Raw genomic sequence first — 20,552 nt, 5'->3', positions numbered from 1 at the left:
TGATTGCTCCTAGTGTGTGTGATTGTGTGATCTTGTGCACTACTATGGGTCCATCCAGGGTGACCTCCTCCCGGAATTTCGCCCCAAGTTCCCTGGGATAGGATCAACCCCCGCATCATTGACCTTACGCAGGATATGTGGTACGGAAAAATTGTTGGATGATATCCAGAATATGAAGGAAGTGATTAGGAGAGATCGAGTGAACGTGACATCAGCTTAACCGCTCAAGAAAGCTCTTAAGTAAAAATGTGCGTACAGTAAACTCTGCAAGAGATTATTCTCCTTTTTTTCCCTTTTAAATAAACCTCAAGTGCTTACGGAGACGTAACCTTCTTTAATCTACGGCACCTCATCGCTCGAGGAAATGATTTAAATCATTAGAGTTATTTCATCAGGCATGTCAGTCAGGTGTCTGTCATCTCCTCTCTCATGTTATCTGACTTTGATCTTCCTGAGGGCATGTGAGAACTGGATCTGAATCCTTTCACGCACAGCTCAAAGGCTACTCAAGACACACACACACACACACACACACACACATACACAAACTGCAGCCCTGGGCATTAGACTGTCTGCTAACTATAGAGTGCCTCTGTGCCCTTCAACAGGTGGCCATAAAGATCATAGACAAGACCCAGCTGGACTCGGTAAACCTGGAGAAGATCTATCGCGAGGTGAAGATCATGAAAATGCTGGACCACCCACATATTATTAAGCTCTACCAGGTAACTCCGATCCCACTTGTTTTATCAGGCCACTTCATCATATGATAAGCTGATGATGTTTAACATATCAGGACAGAGTTAATGACTAACCATTCTCTCGGATTGACCTCACATAAGCCCCCTTATGTAAGAATGTCATTGGCTTTAGTCGTAGGGAATGTGAACAACGCTTGATTTTTGTAAAACCGATCCAAATGTGGCCACGTAACCGCTATGTATCATTATTTCCAACAGCTCTTCCATTGAGGCTGCATGGGTCAATTAGTCATTTCCTCTCGGGCCGCATAAACAGAGGGCAGCTCGGCAGGCCCGCACTGTGTCATCTTAAACCCCTAGCTTCCCACAGCCCTGAAACCAGGATGCACACACACAAATAGACTCACTTTAGAGTTTGCAGTGTCTTAACAATAAGGAATGCATTTTCATAATTCCACAGCAGCAAGAGAAGAAAGATAGAAATCCCCGCATGCATACACACACCAAAGTGTACACTCATACAAAGACAAGGCCGCAAAGTTATCTTAGGCTTTATATACGTATTACCAATGAGGAAGACCTAGGCAGCTTGACCCCATAAGTGATTTTATTTTTCTTTGGTTTAATGTTCTTTATTTATGTGTGATGTACAAATATTTGTATGGTCATGGATTTTTAAGATTATGATGTCCATATGTCAAGCTGATTTGACTAAACACTGACTTAGTGGTTTGTCACATAGAACACCAGCAGGACAATTGTGTAATCTAATTTACATAAGATGATTCAAGTGGTTTTCCAAAGATTTGCATATTTGGCAGCTGACGTGGATCAGAAGTACTTTGTGGTCAGCGTGTTATGAAAATCTCCAGAAGATAATGCTTCTCATCTAGGCAAGAAAAACAGCAGAAGAGCGTGGTTTCTTGGTCTGGTCTAAACAATATTACTCAACATGGCATTCTGCTATAGGAAAATAATCAATGACCGGGCGGTGTGATGCAAACCAAAACAAAGTCTGCTACTGGTATTACCCTTAGTTGATTATTTTCCAATGACTGCCATTGCAACATGTTTTAACCTTTTTAATCCCACTACACAGATGATGATTATTAAAGATTTGCAATCATTTTTATTTAACAAACAACCGATTACCTGCGGGCCGTTCAAGTCAAACCGGGACTTGTGATTAAGGCATAAAACCGATTGACTTTTACACAAGACTAGAAGCCCAGCATGGTGCAAATGTTTTAGAGAAGGCTGACGATCCTGGCTGAGGTGGCTCGAAACCCACTGCAGACGTCTCTGTGAACATTCAGCAAGTGGAGCCCCTGATCTTTAAAAATCGACAATTAACTTGTAGCCAACCTGCGGAGGAATCGTGTCACAATCATTCACGAAAACCACTTGCACATTACAGGAACTCGGCTGGAAGTTATAGCCTCATCCAAGCCATTTATACATATTCGGGACATTTATAGGAGTTTCTGGGAGGCCAGCGTTTTAGACATTAAGCAGGCAGCGTACTGAAAACTTTCTACCTTGATAGTATCCAAGCACTAGTGAAATACTGGGATAAGTGCATTAGTGTAGCCAGGGATTATATAGAGAATTAAAGGGAGTTTTTAAATCTCATAACTCAATCTTCTCATATTCGGCACAATTAAAAGTCCTGTTTTGATTCGAACGCCCCTCATACTTTGTTTGTTTATGGTTATGTTTGATTCATGTTGCTAAAATACCGGGAAAAGCTCTCTGTCTTTGAGAAATGAAGAAATCCCTGTATAAGGCTGAAAGTTGTGAGATGAATGAAGGAGAATGTGTATCAATAGCTCCCCAGTGAGTCTATGATTGGCTGTGCACATGTGATTTTATAATAGATCCTCTCTTCCTCCTCCTTTTTTTAGCCATATTCATCTCTTTGTTTTCTTCAGCTAATTTTGGAGTCCTCCCACATATCGCTGTCTCGGTCATGGCTCAATGAATCAAGCTTGCGATGGAGGAGAGTACCAAGCACCCGGTCTGATTCATGCCTACACCATTGTTTCGCTAACTGCGCAGCAACACAAGGCCCGAAACTGTCCCTTTTCATGAAATCTTGTGTGTGCTTGAAAAAAGAAAAATTTGTATCAATCACTGAAATAACTTGATATGAAAGCAATAATGATAAATGATAATTTTATGAACATTAACTAATGAAAATCAGATACTGCTTTTGAATTGTGATTTAATAGAATAAAGATATGATGTTTATGAAACTAAAAAAACTGGCATGTGCAGAAATTATGGGACTCCATGGAAATATATTGAAAATAATGTGACCATAGTGACATGTTAAACTAAATGGTGTCCTGTAATCGGCGTCACAGTCGTCTTCGGTTTTGTAATCAGTTATTCAGCCCGTTTAAAAGGTTAAAATTCCTCAAGCGGCTTTGTTGGTATGATGGTGTGTACCATCACTGGACATGGACCAGAGAAAGCACAAAGAGAAAGGAGAACATCTGCCTGAGGAGATCAGAAAGAAAATTATCGACAACGCTCCAAGCAGCTTCCTATTCTTGTGATTGCAGTTGCAAATATTATTAAGCCATTATTATTATCCATGGGACCTGTAGCCAAAATTCCTGGATGTGACTACAAGAGGAGAATTGACATCATCAATTGAACAAAGGGATAATACGAATAGTAATCAAAGAGCCAGAGAGATTCAAGGTGAACTTCAAGGTCAAGGTACATCAGTGTCGGATCGCGCCATCTGTCACTGTTTGATCAAAAGTGGATTGAATAAAAAATAAATAATGTATGCACCACTGCAAAAAAAAAAAAGAAGAAAAAGTGGAATTAATGGAAGATGACCAAGGAGCACGCCACTGTTGAAAGCAAATTATGAAAAATAATAATAAAAAAAAATCCACATTTGAAATCTGCCAAGATGCATATTGGCAAGCCACAAAATACTTGCAAGAATGTCCTTTGGCCAGATGAAAACTGGAGCTTTTTGACAAGTCATATAGGCAAAAATAAAGCTTTTAAAGAAAAGTACACTGAACCTGCTGCGATGCGTGGCAGAGGCTCAGTTATGTTCCTGGGCTGTTTTGCTGCATCTGCCACAGAGTGTTTTGATTCTGTGCAGGTACAATGAAATCTCAAGATTATCCAGACATTCTGGGTCAAAATGTACTGCCCAGGGTCAGGAAGCTCAGTTCCAGCACCCAAAAAACACAACTGTAAAAACACGCAAGAATGATTAAGAACAAAATATTGGACCATCTTGAAATGGCCTCCTATGAGATCTGAGCCACATCTGATGGAAAGACTAGAAACGGTGCAATGCAGTATGGGAAGGCGGCCTTTAAACCTTTTGAGACGAGTGGCTCAAACGACCTGTTGACACTTCCTGAAGTCTTATTGAGGCCTACAGAAGTTGCTTGATTGCAGTGGCGGTCCCATTATTTTTGTCCACTACAGTTGCATTAATGTTTTTTTTCTTTTTTTTTTTTCTTCCTACTGAATTTCAATTCAAAAGCAATCAACAGCCGATGTCCAGTAAATGAATACATAATTATTACTTTTATTAGTTTCAAGTTATTTCCGTGGCCATTGGGTACCAACAAATTCTGAATATTGAAAATGTTCTTTGTTCTTGCACAGGTCATGGAGACCAAGAATATGCTCTACTTGGTGACAGAGTATGCCAAAAATGGAGAGATTTTTGGTAAGTGGCTTATAGATTTTACTTGATCGCGTTATAAATATTTCTATGTTGGGGTATAAAAGTTTTGCTTCAGTCTTCCAGCAGTAGTTTTTTCCTCCTAGCTAAATAGCAATATGACCTTTTTCCTTTGTTACAAAAGAAGAAAGTGAAAGTAGTGCAGAGAAAAATGAAACTAAATGCAAAACTAAATGTTGCAAAATATTGAGGTTTGAAGAGGTCTAAAGAGAGGACTGTGCCAACAGTACGAGTGTGGAATCCCTAGTTACAGTAGTTATTTACTAGAAACACCACAGTATAATTGAATTAATCTCACTCCACTTGGCTGAAATATGGCTCCAGTTCGTCTCATCTTTCACAATCTCGTACGCAACACGTGGCAGCATGTTTATCGTAGACGATAACGTTAGAGGTCACAACGCAAACGCAAAGGGCGAGACTAAACACGGTGCGAACAGCCGTCATGGCCAAATAAGCAATCGGCTTTCTGTCTGCTCCATGTGTTCTCATCAGTCACGAGTTTCATTACAAACTGAATACGGTTACGTTACACAACCTCTCAGAAAGACTCTCGTTCAGAGCTCACTGGCAGGATCGAAAGCACTCAGAGTTTTACATCTACTGGACCTGACGGACGTCATCATGCAAAACCATTGACGAAAGCACTTTGTTGCCTCCATCACAAACATGCCTTCATTTCAGCTCAAACAGACCAGGGTTTAAGAACACCCTCAAAGGAAAAAGGTGTGAGAAAGAAGTTAGGACAGTGTGTTAATACAGCAGCAAAACAGTACAGTTAAGGGTATTTTAAGACGGGTACTCATTTCACTACTTGCATCAGGGGATTTTAAGGATGAGTAAAAGTTCAGAACATGCAAATATGCATTTAGTTTGTACCTCTGAATTCGCCAGGGTTTCTTGAGTAGAAGCATCTGAGGTGGCGGTTTTCAATAGTGTCTAGGCTGCAGCCTTTACACACAAGCACAAACATGTTAGACTAAAAAAAGAACAGAGATGGGAAAAAAAAAGTTGGAAATTGCATTTGCATTTTGTTTATAGTAAAAAAAATATGCCATACGCCATATGCTTTAGAAAACATTCCTACATGAAAGTAACTTCTATAAAGAGAGTGTTTGGAGTGAAACCCCTGTGTAAGGTTTTACTGAGCATGCTGGAGGATATGCCAAAGTTCTGCTTGTAACTTTGCCATGCTTGACCTTTCTGTTGCCATGCAAAACCCAGGAGCCTACCTTAGGTTTAATTTGTAAACTGGTCTGTCCTGTAATATATTGCTTTTGATTTTTAAAGGCATGCAAATATTCTTCTGTGATGTTATTTGTGTTTTAAATTATTTTGTTCCTGGTAATTCAGACATAATGCATACTGTATATAACATGTACAATTTGTGCTACAAATAATATGGTAATTAGACTTTTGCTGTTTTTGTTGTTAAAGTTTGGAGGGTGAGCCGGTGGGTGGTTTCGTGCGCATTTAACCATAAAAGTATAATAATGTTGATGTTGGGGTGCAGTGAGCATTTCGATTCAGCTCAGTGGTGTTCAGAGGGGTTGAGGTCAGTGCTATGAGAGTTCTTCCACACAGGCGTCATTTAAAGCATGACTTTGTGCCCAGAGGCCGAAAATGGTTTGCACCAATTAGATCCTGTGAAGTGACATTGTAGATAATTATGCGCGTCCAACTCTAACAGCAGTTTAATAAAGACACATGCATGTCTATAAAGTTTTGCCTTTACAGTGGACAGCATGTCCCTGCATGAACACCCCTAATGAGAGAGATGAAGGTTGGTACGCACCCACTAAAATCTTTGGCTACTTGTTTCTTGCACAACAAGACTTTGGGCTTGATCATTAGTGTACTACAGAGTAGTGATGATTCAGAGAGGCCAAGCCCTTTATTATTTCAGCAGCACCTTGTTTATTGCATAAGTGGTTGAAAATAGGTCAATTTGTGAATTCTATTGATTCTCAAAACTGCATGGAAGGCTTTACAATTTTATTATTCTATGCGTGCACTACACAGTAGTGCTGATTTGAAGTGGCCAAGCCCTTTATTCAAAAATTTTTATTTTTAGCAGCAAGATCTACAGTTCTTAGTTCATGGAACAGCTTAAATCGAACAGTGCCCTTGTTAATCGGTAGGTTATAAAATAGCATTTGATCCAGCACATCTCATCTTTTTGTCATATTTCATATTTAATTTAATTTTTTTAGTTCTGAACTGAATTCTCCACAGTTTATTCCACCACCTACATACCAGTTAGGGTTGGGTTCGGAAGCCCGTTGTCATTTTATCAGCATGTACTGGAAGTGAATCAGATCGCAGCTTTTGGTGCCTCACTTCGGTGTCACCGTACATGAAAAATGATTTTACGAATGAGAAAATGCACATGTATGCTAGTTAAAAAGCTCTTATAATATAAATCCAACTAATCTTTATAGTCACTTAAAAGCCCAATTGGAGGAAACATTTGAGGACACACAGGGATGCACCATATGTAACAGCTTGCGGACATCAGCCGGCAGTGTTGGTGTCCCCAGCCCTAATCAGACCAACCCTAGAAAAGTCGAAAGAAGTGTCATATTTTGCCAAATAAAGCAAATATGGTCATATTTCTGCATAAGAATTGCTAAAGTTTTAAAACTTTTTTAAAGTATCAGTTCGACACTATTTAGGCACCAACAAAGTATCGTTTTTGGCACCAGTATCTTAAAAAACCCAAACGATACCAAACCCTAGTACCAGTACTTGCTGCATGCCATGCTTGTATGTTGAGGGAAGGTGAGTCAAGCAGCGATAAAGGCTTTTAGGGAGCGTTGTGCAGTATTTGACCTCTTCCAGTTAAAACCTGCTCTCGGCACAGATCTAGCTTACATAATGTTGTTTTCTTGTTCATGGCGCACGATCGTGTGTGTGGCTTTTTACCAACATGTCCCAAAACAATAATAATTCCTGCAGCATTCGATTTAGATTCTTCAGAGTTTGACTCAGAGTGAAGCAATGTAGCATAGCGGAATTCCTTGTTGTTTTTCTTGGATTTTTCTGATAGGGGTTGTATTCTCAACAACCAGAAATTTCACTTGTTGGCAGTGAGTGGAGAAAATAAAAGTCAGCTTTCATTTATGGCCTCCCCGATGATAATAAAAACATTAAAAAATCATTTATCTTAATCGTTATCACTGTATATTACTATTACATCAGCCAGATTATAATCACTGGACATGCAGCCTTTTATAAATATCCTGATTTGATTTTTTTACTTTTTTTTTTATTAGATTTTGTTACAATTCTAAACAAATTTCTGAAATAATTTGCTTCTATGCCACATGATGCTGTGCTGCCCGCCAGTGTGTGAATAGTTTAGAGCGCACCACCTGTAGTGGTAGAGTGGAAGAACAGCATTTTACCACCTCAAAAGCAAACATATAGAAATAATTTAAAAAAAAATTGCGATATGTAACTGAAATATATCCCCCTCCCCCCCTCACGTCTCTATAAGGCCCTCTGCTATAGCACATTAAACACAATTAATTTTCTACCCATACAGAAGTATGAGGCTCAGAGAGACGAAATCGTTAAGTAGATTTTTTTTCGATAAGTTTTGAAATTCATGACCACATCACTATGAATTATTATTATTTTTTAAAGATTTAAAGGTAAAAGGTTTCTGGCACTTTGTGCAGCCATGTGAATGTTGTCGCTACATAAACTTGTTAACTCATAGTTGCAAAGACTATAATTTGTTTTATTTTACAAGTTGCATGATTGCAGCATTGTCTTGAACGCAGTATTGATGTCATATAAAATAGGGTTTCAGCCTGTAGGGGATCCCTCCAGAGGGTGTACTAACTTATTAGCGGGGTTCAAACCAGTTGAAATGAAACAAAGATATCAGGTTTTCATAATTTTTATTTTATTTTTATGTTACATAACTACAAAAATAAGTGCGCTTACTAGAACACTAAGCCTTAAAAACTAAACAGCTCTTAAGTTTTATCTCAGTGTATAAAAGTCTTATCTTAGTATTACAGGTTTCTAAAAATGAGAAGTCTTTAAAATTGAGGTAAAGAAATGTAAGTGACACCTGAGCTGACGTGTGACGACTGCCCTTACTTTGATCAAGCAAGATAAACAACAGTGTCGGAGGTTGATTGCTGTAGTCCTCTTGTGTAGGGGATTAAGACTAGAACTGGCATCCAATAGACAGTCAGTGTGGCTCAGCGGGTAGCCCTGTTGCCTCACACATCCAGGGTGAGGGGGATCTAATCATCCCATGGTATGCATGGAAATTGAATATTGTTCTTGTGCTTTGGGGGATTGCTCTGGGAACTCTGGTTTCCTCCCACAGTCCAAAGACAAAGTTGTCGTGTTGTCCCCTGACAGGATCAGCAGCATAGAAATTTAATTAATGAAATTAACACTTTCTTCGTTTTGGTATATTTAATTAGACAATGAACGTCAGTTGACGAAATCATTACAATCAAGCATTGCAATGATTCACAGGTTTTATTGCAATAAATCCAGCACTAAGGGTTGAGAGGGTTAAGCAAACATTCCAGTATAGTTGCACAGTCAGCAATTTAAAGTTGCACACCTCATGTTAGAAATTTAAATGTGGATTTTCTGCCCTAAAATATGTAAATGTTATGAAATAGCATTCAAAGACTGAAATTTGTTTTACTAACTAATGGCACTAAATCAAGCCTAGTGTTGCTTTTGGCGTTTTTTTTTTTTTTTTTCGTTTTGTTTATACTGAAAAAAAAGAAAATGCGGTGTGCAAAAAATGCAAAATCAAGATATATAAAGAATCGTACAGATCTACTTCCATGGTCTAATTTTAAAACAAGTTCCCATTTTTTAAAGATTTGACTTTAAATCTTAACTTTGACTTAAAAAAATTCAGCTGGATTTATTGCAAAAAAAATTAAGGACACTTATGTTATGATTGACGTTATAACTTACAGAAACACTCCACCAAGACATTATTTATAGTTCTTATCCTGAGAGCTAGGGAACTTAGCTCTGGGAACTTGGGGCACAAGACAGAAGACACCCTGGATGAGGTGCCAACCCACTGCATGGCACATGCCTACATAGATAAATACATACATGCTCACATAACCAATTCTACACCACTGGCAATTTGGAAATACCAATCAGTCTCGACTTGACTGCATGTCTTTTCGAAACCAGAGCATCTGGTGGAAACCCACCAAGCACAGGGTAAATATGCCAACACCAAACATATCGAGCAGGGGTGAGAATTAAACCCCCAGCCCTGGGGGTACAAGGAAACATTGCTAACCACAAAACCACCATGCTGGGTTATGCTTTAAGACGATTGAGCTCATCCACGTGACCTTTCAGTTTCTGTTCTTGCTTTATTTAAATTTTAAATGGAAATTTGTTATGAGGGTTTGTTTTAATCACAATTTATTTCTTTAATTAACTATTTATAATTTATTTACTAAGTGGCTGGTGCAGTTCGACCATCATGCAACAGCAGAGATTCAGCTTAGACTCAGTCCTAAACTGTTTGTGTAGAGTTTCATGTCTAACTAGGTTCCAGCTGTGGTTCTCCCATGTCCTTCCATTTCCAATAAACTTGCTGGTAGGTGCGTTGGCCTCTAGATGAGCATGCTTGTGTACTGGCATCCCACCCACAGAATATTTCTGCTTCATGCCCAGCGTTCCCAGATAGGTTTTAGATCTAACCCAACCCCAGCCTAGATAAAGTGATTACTGAAGATGAATGCATGGAGTAAGTAACTCAAATGTGCTAACCACAAAGGTGCGTTAACTTTCATCAGTTATAGTGTTAATAGATTTCTTTGCACCTGTGTTGGTTTTCAAAGTGTAGCTGTTTTATTTATTTTTTTTCAAGGTGGGTAATTTAAATCATTTCCTTTGATGATCTATAATGATGTTAAAACCAGAAAGTGCCAGAAAGGAGCCAAAACTTTCCCAAACCCAAACAATGAGAGATGCATATAATAATGATGGTTTATGTTTTGGTCCGGACTTCCTGAGCTATTCCAGACTAGACGTGCCTGTGACTTTATTCGTGTGGAATTTAATTGCAAGCTTCTAAGCATGTATTAAAAAATGTACAATGCCATCTGTGGAATTTTGGAATAAGCCCAAATACTTTACATGTTACCGTAGGATCCGCAAAAGAAAGGTGTAAGATTAAAGTGCACACTCATAAGTGCGTAGTAAAGAATGTACAGCGCCATCTGTTGAATTTCGGGATGAAATAATAATTTTTATTTTTATTTTTTATGGTTGATTATTTATTGATTTTTTTTTTTATGATGTAAGGACGTTTTCCATTGAAACTTCAAAGTAGCATATCTCCTCTTCCCAAGGGCCGATTGCAATGAAATAAAGCCCCCCATAAAAAAAGAAAAACAACTCACAAATATATGTAGTGTACAAACACACAAACTTTACAGTTTTATTATATGTATAGAGAGTTTTCTTATATTTGACAATTAACAGAACGGTTCACATACCATAAACTTGCGCAATATTGTTTATTTTTTGCTTTTTTTTTTAAGCCTTTTAAATTTTGCATTTGCATTTTTCGATACTTGTCTGGTATCAGTTAAAAGCATTAACTGTAGAAAAAAACATTTCAATTATTCTGGAGAATATTTCAAAGCTTGGACAGGTTAGTAAATTGAATTCCAGCCAATTTAAATTGAAGGTGAGGCATTTTAGAAGCCGAGTCCTGCCGCGCACACGCACACATACGTAAACATCTTTTTAGATATTTAATGTGAAATAAAATCTAAATTTGTTTGATTGTGTAAAAGCAAATTAAACTGAAGCAGAGTGTCTCGTCTCCCTGATTTAATATGAACCCAGTTCATTTAGTTTGGTCAGGTGTGTACGGTGGTGTGTAACCCGGCTGTGTAGAAGTGTGCCAGGAAAGCTTCGTCAGACCGAGCTGCTACAAAACCAGCTGAGCTGCTGCAGCAGAGGAACCTGAAAATTGGGTCAAGCTCGAATAATGAGCTATGCCAAAGCATAGAGAGAGAGAGAGAGAGAGAGAGAGCTCAAATACGGGGTACCAGTTTCAGACTGGAATGTAGGCCATGCATATTTTAGAAATGCAGAATCCTGGAGCTCAGCATAAGGAATTGCATGTCATCTCAAGCAGATCAATCACAATATTCACGTCAGCCTGCAGCTAATCTCCTCCGCCTTCCATCTTATCATGCACCTCCTTTTAGTTTCTAATTAAACCAGAAGTTTACACTGCAGCTATAATATATACTGTATATATCAAATTATATATAATAATTAAAAAAAAATTATTCACCTTCCTATTCAAAAGAAATGACCGAATGTAACAACATTTTAATCCGAGAATAAAAATGAGATGTAAATGTCAGTGACTTGACAAAGGTTGAAATGTCGCCCTGATCTTTGCAAATTCAGTTTGAAAAGATGGCTATATTGGGAATTAATTAAGATCCCCTGCTTGTTATGCTAATCTTATGCAGATCTGGCTACTGCATGTAGATCTAATCGCTTCAGATCGGAAGAAAGCTGAGATAAAGTGCCTGTTTTTTTAGGATAATATTGTCGTCATGTATTAACACTACTGTACATGAGGACAACCAGTCTTTAATAATGACCTGTTGTAAACCAATATGTTCAGGATCCACATACACAGTATTTACATTATGTTGAAGGTATTGTCATCTTTAGAACTTCTAAAAATCTTCACTTTTAACAAGTGTTTCAGTCCACACACTTTGTGGCAGATGTGCATTAGGTTTAAGCAAATCTTCAGTCTGCATGTCACATCGCCATTGTATTTTTTTTTGTTTTTTGTTTTAAACTCGTGCATAACCCTGCTGCAAAAACACAAGCTTAACTGGTCAAGCAGGTAGCAAAGTTATTTTAAAGCTTTCTTTATATTTGACTAAATTTAATTGTTGTATATTTCCTAAACATATTCAGTCTGTCTAAAAAATTCTAGGTTTGTGACATGTCAAGTGAAACTTTTTTTTTTTTTAAATAATGAATTAATTTTGACCTCTCATGAAAATCTAATATCTGGCATCTTAAAATATTCACAATATAGAAATGTCCACTTTCTGAAATCAGTCCGTACTTGGTCAGGGCACCTTTTGCATGAATTACTGCATCAATGCGCCATGGAGGCGATCAGCCTGTGGCACTGTCGAGGCTTTGTTGGCGACCAGGTTGCTTTGATGGCAGCCTTCAGCTCGTCTTTATTGTCGGATCAGGTGTTGCTCATCATTCTCTTGACTGTACTCCATCCAGTCTCTATGGGGTTCAGGTCAGGTGAGTGGACTGGTCAAACAAGCACAGAAATATCATGGTCGGCGAATCAGTTAGTGGAAGTTTTGGCACTGTGGCACCTGCTGTAAAAACAAAATTAGCATCTCCATTAAGCTTGTCAGCTGATGGAAGCGTAAAGTTCCTGAACATCTCCTGTTAGATGGCCGTGTTCATATTAAAACCCAGTGGGCCTTTACCAGCATGCATATCATAACTGACGGTGGAAACAGTTGCTCATCACTCTTCCTTCAGACTCTGGGACTTTGATTTCCAAATGAAATGCAAAATTAACTTTCATCCGAGCAAAGCTCCACCATGTTTATTCCTTTACCTAGGTAAGTCGCTTCTGATGATGTTCCTGGTTCAGAAGTGGCTTGATACCAGGAATGTCACATCCTGCCTCCTGATGATGTCTGTGCATGGTGGCTCTTCATGCACCCACTCAAGCCTCACTCTATTCCTTGTTAAACTCTCCCAAGTTCTTGAAGTGGCTGTGCTTGACAATCTTAACTGTGTCATCCCTGCTGCTTGTGCACCTTTTCCTACCGCACTTTACTCTTCCAGTCAACTTTGAATGAATATGCTTGGATACAGCACTCTGCAAACAGCCAGCCCTTTTAGTCCTGACCTTCTCTGGCTTACTCTCCGCGTGGAGGATGTCAATGATTTTCTTTTGGACAAATATCAAGTCAGCAATCTTCCCCTTGATGGGATGTGATGTGTTAAACTAGATTGAGATATACATGGTATTTGAACTGCATGAATTTTAATTTATATATAATTTTATGTCATTAGAAAAGTCTTTTGCCCCTTAATGTCTGTTAAATTCCTATTACTGGTGGCAGAGGAACACTGGTGTAAGTTTTTATGTTGGGCGAATGATGTTCATGTGTTAAGTTAGACAAAGCGAACAGTTGCGTTTACTCATGGAGTTCACACAATCGCTGAGAGTAAATACATTTAAGATTAAGAAGAATGTAGCGCTACACAAGCCCCATACACCCTCGGGACTAATGCGAAACTGATATTCTGCACCGTTGGTCAAAGGGCAGAGCTTTTGCTAGATCAGTAGTGATTAGCTCGTTCACAGCCGAGAGAGAGAGAGAGATCTGAGGGTGAGTGTAGTATTTTAGAGAAGCCTCTGCTTGCCAGTTCAGAGGAGAATGAAAAATTCCTGGGACCGGTGTGTTTCTTTTTGATTAACATGATCTGTCAGAAGAGACACTTAACGGAATGTGGCACCCTCTTCCTAATCAGTGACATGTTAGTTAGAATTCCACAGTATTCCCCTTCTTATCTATTGTGCTTCATATTTGCTGGTAATGTTTCCCTTTTTTTTTCAGCCATTTTCCTGGTAAAATCCATGACATTCTATGAATTTTCTGAAATGTGCAAATATTAGGCTCATTATTCATAAGTGATAAATATCTTGGCTATCTATTCGATCCATAAAGCGTTTAATTCCTGAACATAGCACTAAGAGAACACATTAGGTGTTAGCCACCAAGCGACTAGCTTTCTGATGAAGGTGGATTGTGATATATATCACTCTAACAAAATAAATCACAGACGCTACTTTGAGACCCACTAGATAAAAAGTAAGTCTGGTCTATTGTTAATAAGAGTAAGAATTTTTGGTTAATAATAATCAAAGGTTACTACCAAGTATTTTTCCTGTATACTATCTACATGCAATTTAATATATAGTAGTTTTATTAAAGGTCCCGTATTGTGCTACCTTAGGTGTCGGAGGTACTGGGGCCAAGGTTCGGTTCCCAGCCAGTGATCACACCTCAAGCCCGGATAAAATGGGAGGGCTTGAGGTGGAAAAGGCAGGAAGGGCATCCGGCGTAAAAAACCTGTGCCTTGCTTTTGTGCGGAACGAAAGGGCTCGCTGTGGCGACCCCTTGCTGGGGGCAGGCGAAAGACTTGACAACAACTATAGGTGTCAGAGGTCCCCCAAAGTGTGTGTATTAATGCTCCAGTTGAAATACCCCTTAGATAATGCATATTTTCCTTCTCCTTCACTCCTCCTCCTCTGAACATGCCATTTCAGTGTCTATTTAAATGAGCTACTCCTGAGCCACACCCCTACAGAGAAACAAACATGGGGAGAGTACTTCTTAAATGAGGTCACATTAGGGGGGGAAGTGCAATCGCGTTATTTAAGTGCCACACAATACAAAAAAGGACAAACTTTTTTTTCAGATTTATTTTTTTTTTTCTTTTCATTTTGTTACAAACAAACTTGCTGCCTGCCAATGTGTAAATAGTTTAGAGTGAGCCACCTGTATGTACAATGAGGAAATGCAATATATTATCACATCAAATGCAAACATCTAAATAAATGTAAAAAATATATAAATCGATTATGGAGTCGCCGTGGCGATACGTAAATCGCTATACAAAATGGGCAGCCATGTTGATTTGATGTCACTCGCTGAACTCCAGCCCATGGTGCTGTGAGGGGTTATCTTCAGCTCGGGTTAATGTCTTTGTGCACTTGCGTGTCTGTGGGTTTGTCTGAGTTCTCCGGGGTCTCCCCCACACACACGTTGCAAAAAAAATGCCGATTCCACAGATTTGATGTGCTAGTATTTTAGAAATGTTACACACTTCCACATTTTCAAGCCATATTAATATCGTAGATGTTTTTTTTTTTTTGGTTTTTTTTTTTAGTTTCTTGTACTAGCTTAGGAGTCTTGCAGAAAATAAATGTTAAATGCCCATGTGAGCAATTGCATTGGACTGATGAGTATAAATTGCTCTTAGGTGTAAAGGGTGTACGCCGGCTTTGTGCTCAGTGTTCCTGGGATCCACCACAATAACCAGGATAAAATGTTTACGGAAGATGAATAAAGGATTTAAGATTTTTATTTAAGTGAAGCTAAATACTAAGCCAATGAATAAAAAAAAAAGCTTGTGATGTTACATGACCACGTTTGAGATCAGTTTATTAAATAAAGCTGCTTCTTTTTTTTTCCATGTGTGTGTTGAATGTGCAAATAGCTGTAGGTTATAGCCATTGTCCTAGCATAAAAGCCTCCTTTAATTCACCACTGTATGCACTTACATATAGACTATGCACAGTGATTGGGGATTGTTTTTTTTTTTGTTTTTTTTCATGTCCACCCTTTTATCCCGTGTTATGTTCCGAGCAGGTGGTTTGGTGTGAGCACTATGGAGCCACACGCACTGTAAACACACTTTGTCTACATTCCTACCCACTTCCAGACTGTTCCCGCACCCACCTGCCCGTAGGTGTCTGAGGTGAGATTTAAAGCTCGGAAGGTAAATATTTTGACCGAACGCTGCCATGCAGGTCCCGCGTCAAGCATATTGTGCCCACCGTGAGCATTGTTTGTGAAACAGCTCGCATGGAGAGTGGTGCCCGGTGCTGCCAGGCTGACTCAGAGCCGGAATGTGTGAGTGCTGCGGGTTTTGGCCTCACCCAGCACTCCTGAACGTGAGCACAGCGTGGTCGTGCCATTTAGGGAATGTTTACCCAACTCCCACACCACAGAGCCTCCCTATTGTGACTCTTGTTCACCTGTGCCAATTCTACATGCATCAATCTTTGCCTGGTAAAGTAAGAAGCAATGATTTCTTGATTGGTGAGAAGGTTTTTTTTTGTTTGTTTCTTTTTTGGAATGGCTCAGACAGGAGTACTGGCTGCAAGAAAAAAAAAACAGGTCAATATTACTGTGCTTTTTATACATTTTGTATATTGGTGGCTCAATGGTAGTAGTTTCGCCTGCCTTGTGGTTTGATTCCCAGCCAATCCTGAAAGACTAACAACAATATACGGTGGAACGTTGGCATACGAATTCGTGCTGGAGGCTCGATCTTGAGGGGGAAAATTTGTGTTGAGATATTCCAGGCACTCAAAAATATTACCAATATTACGGAAAAAAAATGCACAAAAAATTATGTAGACTTTTTACTTCGAAAATTTGTAAGGGAGGGCATTTATATGCCAAGATTTTTTAATGTGTGTGTGTGTATATAATATATATATATATATATATATATATATATATATATGTATGTATGTATGTATGTGTGTGTGTGTGTGTGTGTGTGTGTGTGTGTGTGTGTGTGTATATATATATATATATATATATATATATATATATATATATATATATATATGATGTGTGTGTGTGTGTGTACAGAGTCAGGCAAAAAATTTATACACACATCAACATGGAAGATTACACCTCTATTCTAACCCTTTTTGTTGTTGTTTTTTTGGCTGACTCTGTATATGTACGTCCTAACACAGTATTTTGAATTGTGCCATAATTAGATTTGTGGCTTGTTCAGTGGTCAGGTGTCTTTCTTTCAAATTTACGTTATGGCTTTAATAGTGACAGTTAATACTCAGGGGCTTGTATGGTGGACCCAACTTAAAATCAAAGAATAAAATGTCTTACTAGTTAGTTAACAAAAGAAAAATGTTAAATTGATAACATAATAAAGTTTTATAATGAAACTTTTATGGAAATGTATCAACTTATAAGGGGACTGTAGTGTTAAACAGGATTATATGATAACTTTAAGGGGAAAGAAAAACGGAGGCCATTGAAGGCATAACAATTTATAGCTGATAATACAGAAGTGATAGGAGGAAGTAACTCGTAGTGGATGGTATTTCGGGGGATGCACAACATTCTTTGTTCCTTAAAGCTTTACGCGCATTTTTAACATATAATGGGTATGATCGGGCTTTCCCAGAGCAAAACCTTCTGCCAAAACTAAAACAGGATCATCAGGGAACTGTGAGTTTGAATCTAATCTAAGAGAGCATTATGGGTCATGCTGTCTGGTTTGGAGGGATGGCAGACTGTCTCTCTACTGGTATTCACAGGGACACCAGTCAGTCTTGTGTTTGTGAGTTCATGTATGCAGACGACAGTTGAAATGACTTTCTTTCGATCCCTTTATAAGCAGCAGTTTAAAAGGTTATGGAGGTATATTCACACGTCTCTGAGGAAGCACGTGATTGTCGTGTGATAGGGAGCGCTGGCCTTAGCTGACCTTTAACATTCTGGTTAAAATGAGCTGCTTTTATTATTTAATAACACTTAACTTGCTCACTGTTGCCAGATCTTAGGATCATAGGATTATATTGAGCTGAAAGAATTACAAGGCCCGGTAGTGAATAGTAATTAGACTTTTAACGTTAAACAGGATAATGTTGGGTAATAAGGCATCCAGTCTGGCTACTTGGGCTGAACAGGAAAGTGGGACTGAAAACGACTTACTGAAATTCGTACAATACTTGTGTGGTTACTAGGCTTATGCAATGTGGTGATGCTTCCGTCACTATACTCAACTGTTACAAGAGTAAAAACTCCCTTCATTTTTCTATATATTTCCCTTCTACCCTAATCCACTTATACTCAAGGTGAGTTTTTTTTTTTTTTTTTTTTTCCTCAATATGCCAGAGCCATGATCGGGTGAATCGCTGGCCTCCCAGGAACTCCATTAATAGACCAAACGGGGAATGTGGCAGTAACTCCTAGGCAAGTTCCCACAATGTGCAAGTGGTGTTCGTGAATGATTGTGTGTACAGTTTCTAAAGAGGGTTCACAGTCAGGCGTTCCATTTCCACAAACTGAATGTTCACTGCAATACTTCAGTGGGCTTTGACTCACCTCAGCCGAGATCATCATTCCCAGACTTTAACTATATTTATATTTATTATGGATGCCATTAAAAAATGCAAATAAAAATTGGTTTACTTTTTTAATATAAATTTATTTTCAAATATTATATATATATATATATATATATATATATATATATATATATATAAAATTATTTATTTATTTATTTAAAAATTTTTTATATTACTTGGCTAATTTCTTTTTTTTTTTTTTACGTTCCTTCAACATAAAACTTGGTAAAGCCAAGGGTTCTGTACCATTTATCACAATTCTTAAAACTGAGAATTTGCGAGGAGGGAATACTCATATTCCTGATCTTACATTCCCCTATCAATAACAAGAAAATGTAGTCAAGTGAGTTTCATTCACACTCACGAGTAAGTGCATTATTATAATCAAAACGCCTAAAGTATTCAAGTTATGATTGCTTTTCTTTGTCAAAGGTTTTGAGTATGGAACTGGTTGGCATTGTTTTGTAGAGTAATACAGTAGTCTTTACTGGTGTGTCGGAGCTATAAATGAGCCACAATGGCTAAAACTAGTGTGTAAGCCACAGTCTGCTGAAGAAAAGGAAAAACTCGATCATGTGACTTGAGGCCAAACAGAAACTCCAGCGCTTTAACCAATCAGAGTCGAGTATTGTGTAAAGCCGGTAAACACGCCACAGTGAGCAGGAAAAACACACGCATGCATGCATGCGCACACACGCACACACACACACACACACACGCACGCACATGGATGCGCAGGTGCACTCTGTAACAATATTTGTGTCACAGCTTTTTTTGAAGATGTTTTCTGTGTGCTTATATTTATTTATATATAAATGAATTTTTAATAATTTTTTCAGTTATTAATTATAGTCTGATTGGTTATGATCTGGAATCAACCTTAAAAGTCACTTTTTTTTTTTTTGTTTGTTATTACAATACTACCTTCGAGCAGAAGTTGCTGCCTGATCTGCATCCGCTGTTGCTGATTTGCATCGAGCTCATGCTCCATTTTCACACGGGTACAGCACATGTAAAAGAGTGGCTCATGACAAAGCTAATCTGTAGTACTGGTTAGCATTTTCTGCTGTAAATGATCAATGTTGATTCTAACGCTTTTCCTAAAACGCTTCTTAATAATTTAAATAAGGCTATTTTTCTTTTCCCTCTGGTACCAAGCCAGTGGAAAGGACAAAGAAGGAGACAAAGAAGAAGGGGAAAAATACAAAATAGAAGTGAGAAGAGCTAGGTTAGGCTTTGTTTTTGTTTATTTCCAAATAAAGTAAATTTCAAAATAATTTTACCAAAGTGCAATTTCAAAATGTTAATGTTAGCAGTATTCTGAGTGAAGATGGCAAATCTCGCCTAATTGGTTAGAAGAGTTTGATCATGTCTGTGATTGGTTAGAGACTTACAGCAAGATAGCAGGACTTTGTGTGTTTTGGCACAGTTTAGTACAGTATTTAATAATTACTAATGGAATTGGTGGCTCAGCGGTAGGTCTTTTGCCCGCTATGTGGAAGGCCCGGGTTCGATTCTCACTCAATGCCCAAACCCCAGCCACTGAATGCAGTGCTGGTCCCAGGCCCAGATAAAATGAGAGGATTGTGTCAGGAAAGGCATCTGGTGTAAAACCTGTGCCAAGTTGTTGTGCGGATCGGATGGTCCGCTGTGGCGACCACTTGTCAAGAGCAGCCGGAAGTCCAACAGCAACGTCACCTAATTACTAGATCTCAGTCTAAATTACATTTATGTATTATAAAGAAATTTGCTGGTAAAAGAGTTTGTAGGAATATTTAAAAGGGTTAAAGTTCAAAACTTTTATTAAAACAAAAGTTTTATTCAACATTTTGATTTCACTTATGGTGCAGGTTAAACTTCAGGCAAATATATCCAAGTACTGTACTTGCACACACAATCTCATTAAATTCTGTCCCGCAGGTGATTTAAGACGCGCCCACTATTTGACACACGTGCAGTACGCTGTTAAAACATGCGGTTTGTAATCTGGCATATTACCGGCATAACTACTCATAACCTCACTTCAACATTTTAATTTAAAGTTTCATTTGATTTTTGTCCAGTTTTGCATGATGCTGTGACACAATTCAATTCAATTCAATTTTATTTGTATAGCGCTTTT

The 20,552-nt window shown here is 38.4% G+C and overlaps 1 protein-coding gene across 2 annotated transcripts in view; it reads left to right on the top strand.

Annotated features, from left to right (window-relative positions):
• Positions 1 to 20,552, top strand: part of sik2b (salt-inducible kinase 2b) — a 61,716-nt gene that overhangs the window by 1,861 nt on the left and 39,303 nt on the right. For both annotated transcript variants that reach the window (XM_053507271.1, XM_053507270.1), the window contains exons 2-3: positions 609 to 725; positions 4,350 to 4,413. In XM_053507271.1, the coding sequence (XP_053363246.1) occupies positions 609 to 725; positions 4,350 to 4,413 (181 nt within the window). The remainder of the gene's footprint in view (positions 1 to 608; positions 726 to 4,349; positions 4,414 to 20,552) is intronic.

Source organism: Clarias gariepinus, chromosome 11 (genome assembly GCF_024256425.1).
Source record: "Clarias gariepinus isolate MV-2021 ecotype Netherlands chromosome 11, CGAR_prim_01v2, whole genome shotgun sequence".
Classification (NCBI taxonomy): domain Eukaryota; kingdom Metazoa; phylum Chordata; class Actinopteri; order Siluriformes; family Clariidae; genus Clarias; species Clarias gariepinus.
Note: the sequence above shows the minus strand (reverse complement) of the source record. Positions and strands in the feature narration are given on the sequence as shown.